General features: G+C 39.8%; 1 protein-coding gene across 4 annotated transcripts in view; it reads left to right on the top strand.

The window, feature by feature from the left end:
• Nucleotides 1–14985, top strand: part of SCUBE1 (signal peptide, CUB domain and EGF like domain containing 1) — a 220980-nt gene that overhangs the window by 111986 nt on the left and 94009 nt on the right. For 2 of the 4 annotated variants that reach the window (XM_075507192.1, XM_075507181.1), the window contains exons 6-7: nucleotides 6728–6844; nucleotides 9720–9809. In XM_075507192.1, the coding sequence (XP_075363307.1) occupies nucleotides 6728–6844; nucleotides 9720–9809 (207 nt within the window). The remainder of the gene's footprint in view (nucleotides 1–6727; nucleotides 6845–9719; nucleotides 9810–14985) is intronic. The other 2 variants (XM_075507209.1, XM_075507200.1) reach the window with 1 other exon arrangement.

Below are 14985 nucleotides of genomic sequence, written 5' to 3'. Positions count from 1 at the left end.
GCAGCAGTAAACTACCATCTTCTGTGTACACAAGCCATTAGAAGAGGAATATGCTTTCTCAGTGATTTTCATAGATGCTTGCTGGCAGCAGAGACTTAGGAATAGTGAATTTGGTTCCAGATTACAGTGGAAAAACAGGGGAAATTACCTCCTCTTTCTATATCTGTATACATGATAGATTTTAAGATCCTGCTCCTGAGCATGATTGCATTAGACATTTTTGATAAACTGAAGATTTTTTCCCCAAACATGAACAATCCAAGCCATTTTTTGTTAATCTCATTATTAGCTGGATCAGTTTAGCTGGAACTTGAAAAAGTAAGAGGAAACCTAAAGCAGATACACATACCCGCAAGTTCAAGCCTAAAAGAAATAATTCTGACAGTTATAAACAAGTGAAAGCTGAATCTTTTAATGAAAAATGCTGGATAACCTTAACTACAGCTCTTTCTATGTGCCCACTCCGATAATAATGATTTAAGTAAGTAGGAGGGCTAGTGCTAAGTAATTATAAAAATCCTGTCTAGTATGTTTATAATAAAATGCCATCCCACCTGTGCCAAGTGGCAGCTTTTCAGCTCCTGCTGACAATGTTCTAATGCAGCTACTTGCTGTCAGTACAAAGATCTCCAGAATGTTAAAAATGTAAGGCCATACTAGAATAAATAATGCAAGCAATGTTGCATGCACAGCTTTATCACATAGAAAGAGATGCCCATATATTTATATAAATTATATATTTAATGGCCAATTTAGTTAAAAAACAGTGCAATTTTTAATTTATCTGGAATTACAATGTGCTGGTTCAAACTGTCGCAGAAAGCCATGCTACAAAAACAAAAGATCTGGCTTGTTGCAAATTCTGTGGCATCTGAGCCATAGTATATTTTTCAATCTACATGTGGACAAGATCAGGACATTGTTGTCTTAGGGGATTTTTTGAGTTAGTGGGTACTAAATGCTAGATTTAATATTTGGCCATATGTTTTCAAATACTCCTGTCATGGGCATGTCAGATGGAAGAGACCAGAAAAAGGATTATATGAAAGTTCAGAAAAGCACTGAAAGCAGGATTTAGCCGGTAGAGTGAGGCTGAATTTTGGTATTTTCTATCTTGTGGGGGTTTTAGCATGGAACATCAACATCATTATTCAGTGGAATAGCTACATTAAAATCCCTTTTGTTCTTTAAGATGTCATTCCTCTTCCAGACAGTTGTTTCTTGTCTTTCATCATCAAAATGTCATTTCAAGACTAGTCCATACATTTCTATGGATGTAAGCACTGGCTCACATGCAAAGCTGTGTCTCAGGAATGCTTAGCTCAGCCCAGCCAAACTGAATAGATGCTGCTGCTTACAGCATACGCAGGTGGACAGTTAGGGAGATTATGCCACGCTGCCAGCCTGCAGGCCATGAAAGTTGACTGGCCAGTTCAAGAGCCTGAGCATTATAGCCAGAGAAAAGAATTAATCTTGTTTGAAGGCTATTTAAAGCACCAGTGTCAGGGCTTCAGCTCAGGATGCCCCGTAGCTTGTGCAAAGCATTTGACACTGTCCCACATGACATCCTTGTCTCTAAATTGGAGAGACATGGCTTTGACAGATGGACCACTCGGTGGATAAGGAATTGGCTGGATGGTTGCACTCAAAGAGTTGTGGTCAATGGCTCAATGTCCACGTGGAGACCAGTGACAAGTGGCATTCCTCAGGGGTCGGTATTGGGACCAGCGCTGTTTAACATCTTTGTCAGTGACATAGACAGAGGGATTGAGTGCACCCTCAGCAAGTTTGCCGATGACACCAAGCTGTGTGGTGCGGTCAACACGCTGGAGGGAAGGGATGCCCTCCAGAGGGACCTTGACAGGCTTCAGAGGTGGCCCTATGCGAACCTCATGAAGTTCAACAAGGCCAAGTGCAAGGTCCTGCACATGGGTCGGGGCAACCCCAGGCACAAATACAGGCTGGGCAGAGAATGGATTGAGAGCAGCCCTGAGGAGAAGGACTTGAGGGTGTTGGTTGATGAGAAGCTCAACGTGAGCCAGCAATGTGCGCTTGCAGCCCAGAAAGCCAACCATATCCTGGGCTGCATCAAAAGAAGCGTGACCAGCAGGTCAAGGGAGGTGATTCTGCCCCTCTGCTCCACTCTCATGAGACCCCACCTGGAGTATTGTGTTCAGCTCTGGGGCCCCTAACATAAGAAGGACATGGACCTGTTGGAGCAAGTCCAGAGGAGGGCAATGAAGATGATCAGAGGGCTGGAGCACCTCTCCTATGAAGACAGGCTGAGAGAGCTGGGGTTGTTCAGCCTGGAGAAGAGAAGGCTGCGGGGAGACATTACAGTAGCCTTCCAGTAGCTGAAGGGGGCTTACTAGAAAGCTGGAGAGGGACTTTTTACAAGGGCATGTAGTGATAGGACAAGGGGTAATGGCTTTAGACTGAAAGAGGGTAGATTTAGATTAGATATAAGGAAGCAATTCTTCACTATGAGGGTGGTGAGGCACTGGAGCAGGTTGCCCAGAGAAGTTGTGGATGCTCCATCCCTGGAAGTGTTCAAGGCCAGGCTAGATGGGGCTTTGAGCAACCTGGTCTAGTGGAAGGTGTCCCTGCCCATGGCAGGGGTGTTGAAACTAGATGATCTTTAAAATCCCTTCCAACCCAAACCATTTTATGATTCTATGATAGCTCTTCATTCACAGTAGAAGCAATGTTGGGAGAACAGACTGGTAACTTGGCCACCGGCATTAGACACCTCACACAGATGGTGTGCGTCTCTGTAGGGCTTGTGTGCTGTTTCTACTCATGTTTGTAGCCAACACGAGCAAAGCCTTCTCTGTGAGATGCTGGTTTTAGCCAGTTGTACAGGGTATTTCTCCCACTAAGGGAAAGAGCCCAGCATTTTTATTGCACTTAAGACATACACAAATGCTGAAGCAGCATCATAGGCAATGGTGTTACTCTGGTTTTAAGTCTGCTATGTGGGGTTAAGTATATCTGAGTTCTAACAGATATGTGTATATTCTCCTTTGGTAAAAAAAAAGAAAAATTGTTTACTGTTTTCCATCCCTTTTATTGTAATATGATTTATAATATTTGAAGGTGATCTGTGTCTGGCAGAAGTTACCATTTTGCCTCTTTTTGTTTGCCTTTTTAATGTCACAGACTCTGAATGAGCACACTGTCTTTTGCATAGCTGTAGAGTCCAAAGTTACGAGAAATAATTTTTAAAATAACACTTTGAGATTTCTCATTAATTTTGCTTTAATGCTTTCTGACAAAAATGGATTAGATCTGGATGTCCCTTTGCTTTTAAATAAATTTGGTTTTCTTTCTCTAAGCAAGTGAAACTTCTCACTGTGTCACTGCCACAGAATTAAGGCTGGAAGGAAATTGAAATTACCTATTTTACAACTGGATTTTGTACTAGTTTCACCTGAAGAGCTGTCAAGCTCCAGAATTTTGTCTCAAGGTGCTTAAAATAAATAAATAAATCAATTATAGTCTAGACAGAAATTCAAATCCTTCAAAAACGTGATTTACTAATATTTGTAAGAGACAGGAAAAAGAACTGACCTACATCTATGTTCATTGACTGGGTAGAACAGGAACCAGTAACTTTAGTATACAGGGAAACTATAAAACAAGTGTGTGATTCTGCAGGATTTACTATAAAACCCATCAGTCTAGTGCAAATTTTCATAGATAAATATAGTAAGGAAAAGTCCCTCGTATTACATGGATCAGAGAAATGGTCTTAAGATATTTTCATCTCTGCCAGCAGAGGCTTTCAACAAGGAATGCCAAAAATAACCACTGCAGTCAAGTTGTTTAAAATATACACTTTGTTGCTGATTGCAATCCTCAATAAAAATACTGTTGGCTAGAAATGTATTTAAACATCTGGCATAAACAACAACTTTAGGTTAATTTATGATGGCACAGCAGTCCAGCAGGGATAGAAACATTGAATGAACTTCTACGTAGTCCAAGAGGCATACGAGGTCAAGAAGGGGGGCGGATAGGTAGATGGAAATTACCTTGTCCTGGATTAGCTCTGCCAGCGTGCACCCAATACTGTGGATATTGCAAGCAGCTGCCTTCTGTACTACCTACTGCCCCTGCTTGATCACATCCCAGACACAGCCAACCAGAAGAGAGCTCATGTTTGCCATCAGGCTGCAGTCAGCCGATTCAAACAACCCCTGTCTGTTCCTCTAGCTCTCAGCTAAGCTGCAAGCCAGTATTTCTGTACCTCCAGATTAACCAAGAAGTACTGTTGCACACATAATGTGGCATAGAGAGAGCGCCACAAGAAAAAGATTAACCCAAAAAAAATGCAAATCAAAGAATGGGTAAAAAGAAGAGAGGTGAATAAGGACAGGCATAGTGTTCAGCAAGGAAATGATTTTTCAGCATGACTGCTTCGAAAAGGTGGGAGGTTTAAGAATGGAGAATTGATGTAAATTTTTAATTTGTTTGTTTTGCATCAAAAAGAAAAGCTAAAATGTATTGTGTATTGAAGGAAATGAAATGTTGCTTCCATTTGATGCAAAGCAGAATGGTTTTATTTCATGTATTTTTTCACAAAAATAAATGAATAGTTAAGTTATAAAACTGGAGAAGGAGAAAGAATGCCTGATTGTAGTTGTTGCTTAGGGGGCTTTTTTAATGTAATTCCTTGGAAGTTTAGAACTCTTATGACTTGGGGTATGCGAGTTGAATTCTGCCCTGTGTCTGGTGGGACTGAACCCACAATTCCCATTTTCCAGCCTAGTGCCCAAACTGTCAAGCTCCAGTGGGGGAGTGTGGATCAGGCTGCTCTCCATCTTTCTCATTGGCATTCTTTCCAGTTGGATAGAACAGTGATATTCCTGAGAGGAGAGGTGGGAATTCAGGCAGGCGCTCTTCTCAGGGATTGTTCTTACCACTAGTCCACATTCTCTCTCTATCTCTGAACAACACAAGGATTTTATTCAAAGTGTACAATGGGAAGGACCAAGGATGCTTGCACCTGTAGTGGCCTCTGGTCTGTACTCACCTGGGAGATGGACAATTCCTGTTGTGATCTTTGCCAGACTTCAGGGATCATGGGTGTAAACTTGCGGTTCCCATGCTGGCAGGAGGTTTTTAATGCAAATTCTGTTGGGTATGCTGTGGTGGGTCTCCCTCAGTTGCTTTTCTTAGAATTGTTCCATTTTAAGCGAAATACCTAAGTGATTACTGAGAGTGGCATGACTATTCAGCACTGGGACACGCACACCAGAGGTGGGATATTTCAGTTCTAGTTACTGTGACTGAAAATTCCAGTCTAGTCCATTTTAAGAAGCTAGCGTTAAAGCAGAGTCACTGAGGTCAGAAGGAAATTATATGAGCTTAGCCCTATTGCATTAGATGGAACCTCAGTTTAGATTTAGATACATGATTTTAAAATCCTGTTAACCATTATCTTAGTTTTATTGTATATTGCAATTTGCTACCCTGGCTTTTTTATAAACTCTCCTATCTAGAAGGAAAATTCTGCTAAGACCAATGTAAGGAAATTCCTTCTGATAGTAGGAGTCAGTATTTAAATTACTGCAGTCAGTATTTAAATTACTGTAAAATTTCAAAACATTGAAGTCCTCTGAAATGATGAGTATGATATAACTGAATAATGGTATATTCGATTTCCCCTGTATCTGCCGGTATGTATATACTGATAAAGAACCTAGTCCAAATTACTCGTATGTAAAGACAGTAAATGAAATTCAGTCAGATCAGAATTGTGTTATTCAGCATCAAGCTATGTGACTGCAAAGGATTAAACAGAACAGGGGCAAATGAGAGGCATTGTTAATGGCACTAGCCAGTTTAATATTTAAAAACTGGTTTGTCTTAATAGTCAGAAATTAAATCCATCATGTGACAAAGGAAATTTAATCTGATCTATTAATTAATGTAAACTTCAAAACTCTGTCTTGAACAATGTTTGCTTTAACATATGTTTAGTATTTTTTCACCAGAGGACATTTTGATTGCTAAAAGCCATTTTGTACTGTATGCTTGGAAGTGAAAGTGACATCTCCAACGTTTCCTTCCTAGTTGAGGCCAGAGTACTGCAGGGCCATAACAACCATGTATTTTTTGTTTCAGAGAAGAAAAGAAAAAAACCCAAACATGTTTCCTGGGGTTTTTTTAAACATTCTTCTACTCTAGGAGGACTAGTACTTGAAATAATACATTTCAAGACTTAATATGGTTCTGTCCTTGCTGTTTGGTCTCTGCTTCCTCCACTTAGAAAGTGAAGGGGAAGGAAAAGAGAAATGCTGTCTATAGACTTGAAAATATATGTCTGTATTAGTAGAGACATTTCTTCTGCTCACTTCTTCATGCCGTATACATTATGGACATGAAGCATGTTGCTTTTAGGAAGAGATGGAATTGGCTAACCACTCATACTAAAATTATGAATCCAAATAGACTGGGGAAAAAGTAGCACGTTTCTTTTTTTCTTTCTCTCTTTTCCTTCACTGCACGGATTGAGAGTAGGGTGTAAGACAGGAGCGTGGCTAAGATAAGGGGGGTCAGAAAGAATAAGAAATGCAAATAACTGCAAATACAAATGTTATGTTGCCTTACGTCTTGGTTTGTTACTGCTCTTCTGTGTTCTGAAAGGCCCTCAAGACTAATTGGTTTCATTGTCATTTTATTTATATATACATATATACACATTCATTTGGGGCTTAACTAGTAACCTGTAACTATGGGAATGGAGGCTGCCAACACACCTGTGATGACACAGATACTGGTCCTGTGTGTGGTTGTCATCAGAAGTATGCCCTACATTCAGATGGCCGAACCTGCATTGGTAAGTACTTCTCTGCAGCACATTTTATTTTGTATTCCTCGTAGAATATATATGTGCACATATGTATGTGTGTGTGTGTGCGCGTGTGTGTTTGTATCTCACAGGCCTTTAGCACCATTGCTGAGAGAAGTGTATAACAGCAGTTCCTGGCCGTTGTAGCTAAGGTCACACTATACAGAGAGAGAAGCATTTGTACGTGTTTTGTCGAAATGTTTGTTAATGAAGTATCCCTTTGTTACTCCTGTGTAACTTTTATTTCTTTTCATAACTCTAATAATTTTTGAAGTTAAAAGGTGTAGAACATTCATAATTATGAATGAAAGTTCAGCTCTTCCATTCACTTTCATGAGTCAAGACTTCCTTGCGTAAGCAAGGTGAGGAAAATGATCCTCTTTTGTAAGCTGTTATCGGGGAAATTAATCATCATGATGTGTTTTCTTCCCTGTTGTATGTTTTATGATTCTAAAAATTACAGAACTTGTAGTGAATAAGCTTTCCCTCAGATTATCAGTAGGAAAAAGCCATTCAAGAGATGGAGCATCTTGGGAAATGCTATGCAAACGTTTATGATTATAAAACATATTATTTGCTTAACACCATTTCTTTCCACTCTGCTTTTTTTTAAATAAAAAAGGATATTTTTGCATACTGCAAGTTAAAATTTGGAAATTCTTATTCACAGATCAGAACCTAAAGTCCATAATGGTTTTCATTAGCATTGTGGTCATGTTGACTTTTTTTGTTTGTTTAATTTCAAATTCTTACGTATTCCTGGTAATTTCCTGAGGTTAAAAAAGCATGGACGCATATTTATCATCTTTTCTTTCCTTTATCAATACTGCAAGACAGAGCACTTGAAACCCATGGAAATCTGTCAGTTATCTTTAGTGATCCCTTGGTCAGATCCATGGCATAAAACTCAGTGGCTGCCCGGAGCCTCACTCACTTCTGATGGGTTTGATTGCACAAATTGTGTGGTAGGGTGAGGGTTATGTTGGCAGAAGCAGAGCTGAACAAGGTTCAGCGCTGGACTCTGCCTCGCTGTACACACAAGCTATGTCTCAGCTTACGGGATCTCTCAGCTAGTACTTCTGATTAACACAGAGGGCTCCGTCGTACAGTCCCTCTGTTTAAATAACCCTCCCTGAAGCCTGTGGCAGTTCCAGATGCAGAGAATTTGCAAGAGCAAGGGCCTTGAGAGCAGGTTTTATTGAATGGATAATTGATCTTCTATTTATTAGCATTCACTAATATCCTTGGATTGATGTTTTATTTTGTCCAGCATGTAAAAATGATTTTAAAAGCTGTGTACACTGCACCTGTTTTTTACTTTTTTTCTATTTTTGTAATGTAATACATACAACTCCATGTTACATTCCTTGGTCTTGTGATGTAAGTCACATATTACTGCCTGTGCTGATTTTCTTCCCTCTAAGTAGTTCTTTCTCTTAGAATACTTTTAAAATTTTTTATTTATTTTTTACATTTTTATTCCTGCTTTCTGGTGATGGTTCCTGATTGCCTGTCTTGTCTGATAACTGACGTTCATTAATTATTTACAGAGCAAAATAAAAATACTCAAACAAAAGCCTCTATTGCAGCCTGATCCCATCTAGAACTTGTTAAAAACAAAACAAAACAACTTCTTGTTACCACTCAACCATGTAGTGTTGCCACAAACAAAACCTGCCAGCCTCCTCCTCCTCCTCACTTCAGTGATTCCAGTGTTTGCTGTCTTCAGTGGTGTATATATTCCAGGCATCACTGCAAGAATGCAAACTTCTGCAATGCCAGATAAATACTTGTTGACCCTTTGTCTAACATATTTTGTCTTTGTTTGCTTGACTTATCCTTCTATTTTATTTTTTTATGTTTGCTGCATGTGAAGGTCCCCACTTGCATTTTGTTTTTTGTTTTCCTAATAAGCATTTCCCTCTCTGTATAATATATCATTTTATTTACACAGCTGCTGCTTCTCCATTGCTCTCCTGTATCAGAAATCTTTATTTTTATTTCACTTACTGATCATCTCTTCCCACACTTGTGACTGTTTCTGTGTATTTCTAATGAAGCATAACCAAACTAAAGTCCTCATTATGCTGTATGAAACTCTTACATGTAGGATATCAGAGACTACCTTGTAAAATGACCTTTGCTGACATCATCTTGCATTACTGCATGCTTATAAAATTACTAAACCCTGTTCTTGCAACATCTTTCCTAGCGTTGAATGTTTAGCTAGTAGTGTTTCATAGACAAGCAGGCAACCAGCACTGCCCAAATTGATCTTTTTTTGTGTTTGTTTGGTTTGTTGTTTGTTTATTTTTGTTGTTGTTTTTGTTTAAGTTGCATGCTGTTGTTTGGTTTCTCCTCACAATGTGTCAATGTGTACAAGACTATGGGTGCATCCGTGCCCATCCATCACCGGACTCTTCTAGCTCTCTCTGTCTGTCTTGGTCTTCTGCCTGCCACCTTCAGATCCTGGTGCCACCATTAGCCTGTATCACTTTACAGTTTGTCATTGGTAGTTTGTTTAACTAGCATCCCAGAATTTTAATTTTCATCATTAACACCTCTCTGGGGCACTCATGTTAGCTGTCTTGTTCTCCAGTAGGAGTCCAGCTTCCTGTACGTGGTGAATTACTTCATAGTTGACCATTCTTCCTCCTCCCCCTCTTTCTTCCTCCTTTCTCTAAACACCCTTTAATTTTTTCCTGGGGTCTCAAAGGGAATTAACTCTCTAACGGGGATTTAGTGCTTTCATGCCTTGCTTCTTGGCTTTGGCTGTGCCATGCCAAGAAACTGTCTTAGGCAGTGGGAAATTGGGCTTGTGATTAACCAACTGCTCCATGTTTGTCCCTTACTTGTGTTTTAGAGAAGGATGAGGCTGCAATTGAGAGTTCTGAGTACAATGCCACGTCAGTAGCTGATGTGGACAAGCGGGTGAAACGGCGGCTACTTATGGGTAACACTTTTCTTCCACTTCCTTTGTTGTGCTCTCACTTTTGTCTGTATGCGTGTGGGGGGGAGGTTCTCTTTTGGTCTCATTTGGTCCCTTTGGTTTTGGTTTGGTTTGTTTTTTTTTTTAACCTGACTTCGTCTGTGTGGAAAGGTCACCAATTTTGTTAAGTTCTCATCTGTTGTACAACTTCATTTCTTGTTTTTAAACTTTTTTTCCTAATGCTGCAGCTTTAATGTTCAATTTCTTCTGCATAGAAAGAAGCTTTTGCCATTAACCTTACTTACCTTATGCAAGCTACTTCTTACATGTGATTTGTGTGTGTTTGTGTGTATGTGTTGCTGTAGGATTCCTGAAAAAGCTCATGTTGCAGACCTGCCTATTGACTTAAAAGTGGATAATGATGATGATGATATAAAGCAATATTCTATTACATATGTGGTGTTAAATGAACAACTGTATTTGCCTACTTAAAATTTGCAGTACTTTTGATTGAAATGTAAATATTATGACTGGAAATTCATTTATTTCTTTTGTGCAGCTATGTTAGTAACCACTGAAAGATCTTTCCCTAGTGACTAGCGAGCTTCCGTATGTTCTTCTTGCAAGGCTGAAGCATGGCTTGTTTCTCTGTGTTGTTGGAGCCTGAGAGTGGAAGGGATGAGGAAGTGCATTGAACAATGAAGATAATTCTTTAGCTTCTGCTCTCAGTTAACCCATTGCGCACCCTTGTGCTTCTCTTCTTCATGTTACATTTGTGGCCATTAGTGAGAATGGCCATTAGTGAGAATGACCTTTTGGGAATAGAAAGGGTAGAGTGGCTGGACCTCTGCCAGACTCTTTTCATGTGACAAAGAGCACAGGGTAGCACAGACTGCTGAATGATGCCAGCAGTTTGGAGGTTTTCAGGTAGTTTATTACTCTGTATTTTCCATTCTGATGCCCATCTCACCACATATAATTATTTCCACTAGGTTTTAAACATAGTGAGCATTGGTGTGATGTAACCAATGAACCGTTTACAAGACAGGGATTCTTCACCCACAGAAGAGATTCTGGCAGGACTCTGCTCTCTTCCCTCCTGGTCGCTTTTTCATTTCTTAAGACCATTGAGTCCGTTGCAGACTCTGTCCTTACAGCCCTTGGCAAGCTCAGCTCTGGCTGTAAGCATCCACACTTATCTGGAAGGACCGCTTCTAGGAGCCTAGAAGCCTCACTTTGAATATTTAGTTGATTGCTGGGATAATAGTTTCAGTAGGTGAAAATATTTATCAAGTTTCTGTATCACTTGCACCTTGTCACCCATGACAAACCATTCGCTTAACCACAGGCCAGCATACAACCACTGTGTAGGAAATGGCACGGTGTTACAACTCTGAAATGGCATTAGATTATAATATTGAGGTAAAATATTTCCCCTCGTGTGAAAACCTGGGCATACGTTCCTTTATTTTCAGATTATCTATGATTGTTAATTTGCAATTAGTTTGCAGACCTAGCAAGTGACCCATATCAATTTATTGTTTAATATGCACTGTTTAAATTAATTTAAGCTAAGAAAAGCTATGAGGCGGCCCATCTTGCTTTCTAAAGGTGTTATTAACACTTTTAGCTGTAATTTCAATAAGACCTATAGTCTCACAGGAAGTCAGGAAAAAAATGTGCAAAGAGCCTCTAGACCACTGGAAGATCCAGTCCTCAGGTCTAAATGGTTAGTTTGCCCAGCCACTAACAGTATGTACAATATGGTTTAGAGAGACTGAGCAACACAGTGCACTGCGTTGCTGCCTCACGCTCTGATAAAAGTAATTGTCCGACCTGAAAATAAGGTCACACTGCTTACAAGAGTCCAGGCAAATAGAATTAAAAAGTTATGATTAGCAACAAGCTTCTTAGTTACACCAGGTCTGCAAGTTCCAAGCTGAACATAGACTCTAGAAATAGGTTTAAGGAGATAGTTAAAAATCCAGTTTGCAAAATACATTGTTTAACTCTTCAGTACCTCCTGTATTAACAGGTATCAACCAAGAGTTGAGAGTTTATGGACATGCTGTGTTTGCACAACTGATTCCTTAGAAAAATATTAACGAGAGCTGAAAAGAAATTTAATTAGTTAGTGAAATCTGAGTGGGTGGCTTATTACTTAGGGACTTTTCTACTTGTTTATTTCTACTGCTTTCTGATGCTCAGAAAATCCACAATTTTCTCCATTTCTCCATTTTTAATGGAGTCTTACTACATTTCAAAAGTGTAGTGGCATGTCCTTGAAATTCTGTGTGTCTTCAGATGTTTTCTAAACAGCTATTTTAGAAAGCACTGGAAGGCTTCTCCGGAAACTTTGTTACCAGCTTTTGTAAACGGACTGTGATTTTTGACCCTCCTGCAGGCAGTCTTGGGAGAGTAGGAAAAGGAGATGACTTTATGTAATTTTAGTAGTCTGATGAAAGATGCTTTCAGTTGCAAGCCCTGAGATTATAATTTCTGGTCCCCTCTCATTTGCTGCATGCTGTTAAAATGACTATGATCTTTATAACCCTTAATATCAGCCAAGGCTAAGAATAAGCTTGCATGGGATTGCTTCAGGAGAACAGGACTGCTGTCAGACCTGACTGCCTATGCCACTCATTTTGCTACAGCAAGACTGGCCACCTCTGTAGCTCAGACTGACTCTTACAGGGGCCTGTCCCCTAGTCATGGTGTGGTCCTGTGACTTGTGGCTAAATCTTAAATAGAGAAAAGTACATAAATACACTTACTTCCTTCCTGTTAGATGCATTTTTATCTAGATCTTGTGGGGCAGACAAGAGACTGGTCTTCTCTGATGATCTACAAGAAACTTTCCTTTAGAGCCATCCAATGATTCCTAGCAATTTTCATCCAACTTTTTTCATAATGTTTGGAAAGACCCCGAGGGCTTCCACCTGTCCTTTGTTTCTCCTATTCAGAGAAAAATACTTGGATTCAGAGTAAAGAGTGCTCTCATTAAAGAAATGGCACTGAATGACTTTTCTCTGATCAGTGAATGTTGCACCATATTGCTGTTCATACAGCTCATTTACATTTTCTTCACTTCCCCCTGGGCCATTGCCATTGTAGAGTGGAAAGGAGTGCAGCCTTAATTGTACTCCAGGTGGGCTTCTGGTGAGGTTCTGCCGTCTGCCAGAGTTCTGTGGCGGGTGCTATAAACTGGATGTTGAGCCATGTACATTCTGTAGATTAGGAAGGAAAGTGCACATTCATCCTGCAGAAGTGCACGCATCCAAGCACTGAAAACAAGAGCCTTACCATTGTCTGTAAGATATGTTTACATCCACCTTGTTGCAGAACACCTTGCACTTACTATAAATCAGTAGGGCACAACCAATGTCATCAGGTCTTCTTAAACATCTGGTATAGTTTACTTTGCAGTTAGTTGAGCACTGCCTTCAGCTCTTAAAATTGTGCTCAAATATCTGTTTTGTATGATACAACACATTTTTTTCTGAAAATATTTTCAGTGTATTTCTTAGGAGCAGTCATAGAGACCTCCCCACTTTCCTTTACCTTCTTTTCCTTGAGAACCTATTTGCCAGGACTGTTTTTCCTGTCATAGCATCATAGCATGAGACTGCCCTACCTTATTAGAGGAGTGTGCTAATGCATTTCACATATTCTTCAGTCTAAATCCAGCATCAGTTTGAAACACAAGTATATCATGCCCTGCCTACCTGGATGAAAGCCATTCTAGTGTGGGCATACAACTTCAGAAGTACCAAATTTCCACTCAATCCTACTAATACACATATCCTCAAAATATTTTGTCCAGTGTCACATCTTCAGCAATGGAAGTTGCTTTTATTCATGTATCCAGTTTCCAAATCTCTTTTTGCTATTGCAGCCCTGGATAGAATTCATAAGTCTAGTGGCCCCGCAGTCTACAACTGTAAAGATGAGTCATCCAGTAATCTAGTGCTTTATCCTTATATATATTGTAAATTGTCAAGTCTCACTGGCTTAGCATTAGTCTCTTCTTGGGCGCTGTCTTTCACTTGAAAAGGCTACAGAGTTTTTATAGAACAATTGTCTGTTGACATCCTGAAGCTTTCTTTTACATAGAACTTGATACTGTGGACACAAAAATAGATTTTATAGCATCAGTTATGCCATTAGGCTGCCTCATTACAAATAAGTCAACTGCTTACAAAGATGTGACAGGCAGCTGAGAAATTCCTCTTTGAGGAACCAGAACTGCAGAACTGTCTGGTCTTAAGACTCAAGAAGTCCTCATCTCCTAATCAAAGGTTATGCTTTGCTCTTTGGCTACTTTTCACATCAACTCTTAGAACCAAGAAATTTTATGATACATTTTTTATATTGTCTTTAAAAATGCAGTCACTTGCTACGTTGTCATCATCACAGGCTTTAATAGACTGCATGAATCCTTAAGGTGCTTTAGCGACACAACCATGATGTTCTGTCCATGTTTCTTAGATCTTATCCTCTGATCAGCACTTTTTGAAGTGGTGGGCCTGACCCATTTCTCACCATGTTTCATTTCCCTCCCTGTACTCTTTAGTAGTCAAATGGATCAGGTTCATTTGGGCTTGAACCCAAGTGACTTCAGAACAACTGCAAAGGCTATGTTTCTCTCCCTCACCTTGAATCCACCTTTTCCATTCTTTCCAGAGATCACTGTTGTAAGAACTCACTTTGGCAATAAAATGTATTTCCTCTGGCCCTAGAAGATAGAAGGTTGGTTCCTTCTTGTCTCAAGAAGAGAATTTTACAAAGTTCTTTTCAGTATAGCAAAGAGCAACAAAACATTGAGCCCATCTGGAAGTTAAGGAAGTGCAGTAATTTCCCTTGCGTGTTTAAGGCCACGATAATGGTGCAAATGGCAGTAATACCATCACTACAAGTGTCTTCAGAAACCCAAACTCTACACTGAAATTCACTCCTTCACAAGATGTGTTCAACTCATTGTGTGTCAGGAGAGCTTAAGGTTTTGCCATTAGACACTGACTTCTTGGGTCACCAGTACAGCTATTTGCAGCCCACCTCAGATACAGGGATGTAATTCTCTTCCCTTCCCTTGAAGCTGGCTCCCAAGATCCCTACAAGTTATTTTACTGTCAATTTAAGTGCTTGTATAAACTGTTAAGTGCATTGGAACTGCCCTGGACTTTGTTACTGCTAAAGTTTA

The sequence above is a fragment of the Mycteria americana genome, chromosome 1 (assembly GCF_035582795.1).
Source record: "Mycteria americana isolate JAX WOST 10 ecotype Jacksonville Zoo and Gardens chromosome 1, USCA_MyAme_1.0, whole genome shotgun sequence".
NCBI classification, from domain to species: Eukaryota; Metazoa; Chordata; class Aves; order Ciconiiformes; family Ciconiidae; genus Mycteria; species Mycteria americana.
This window is presented reverse-complemented; position numbering and strand designations above follow the sequence as displayed.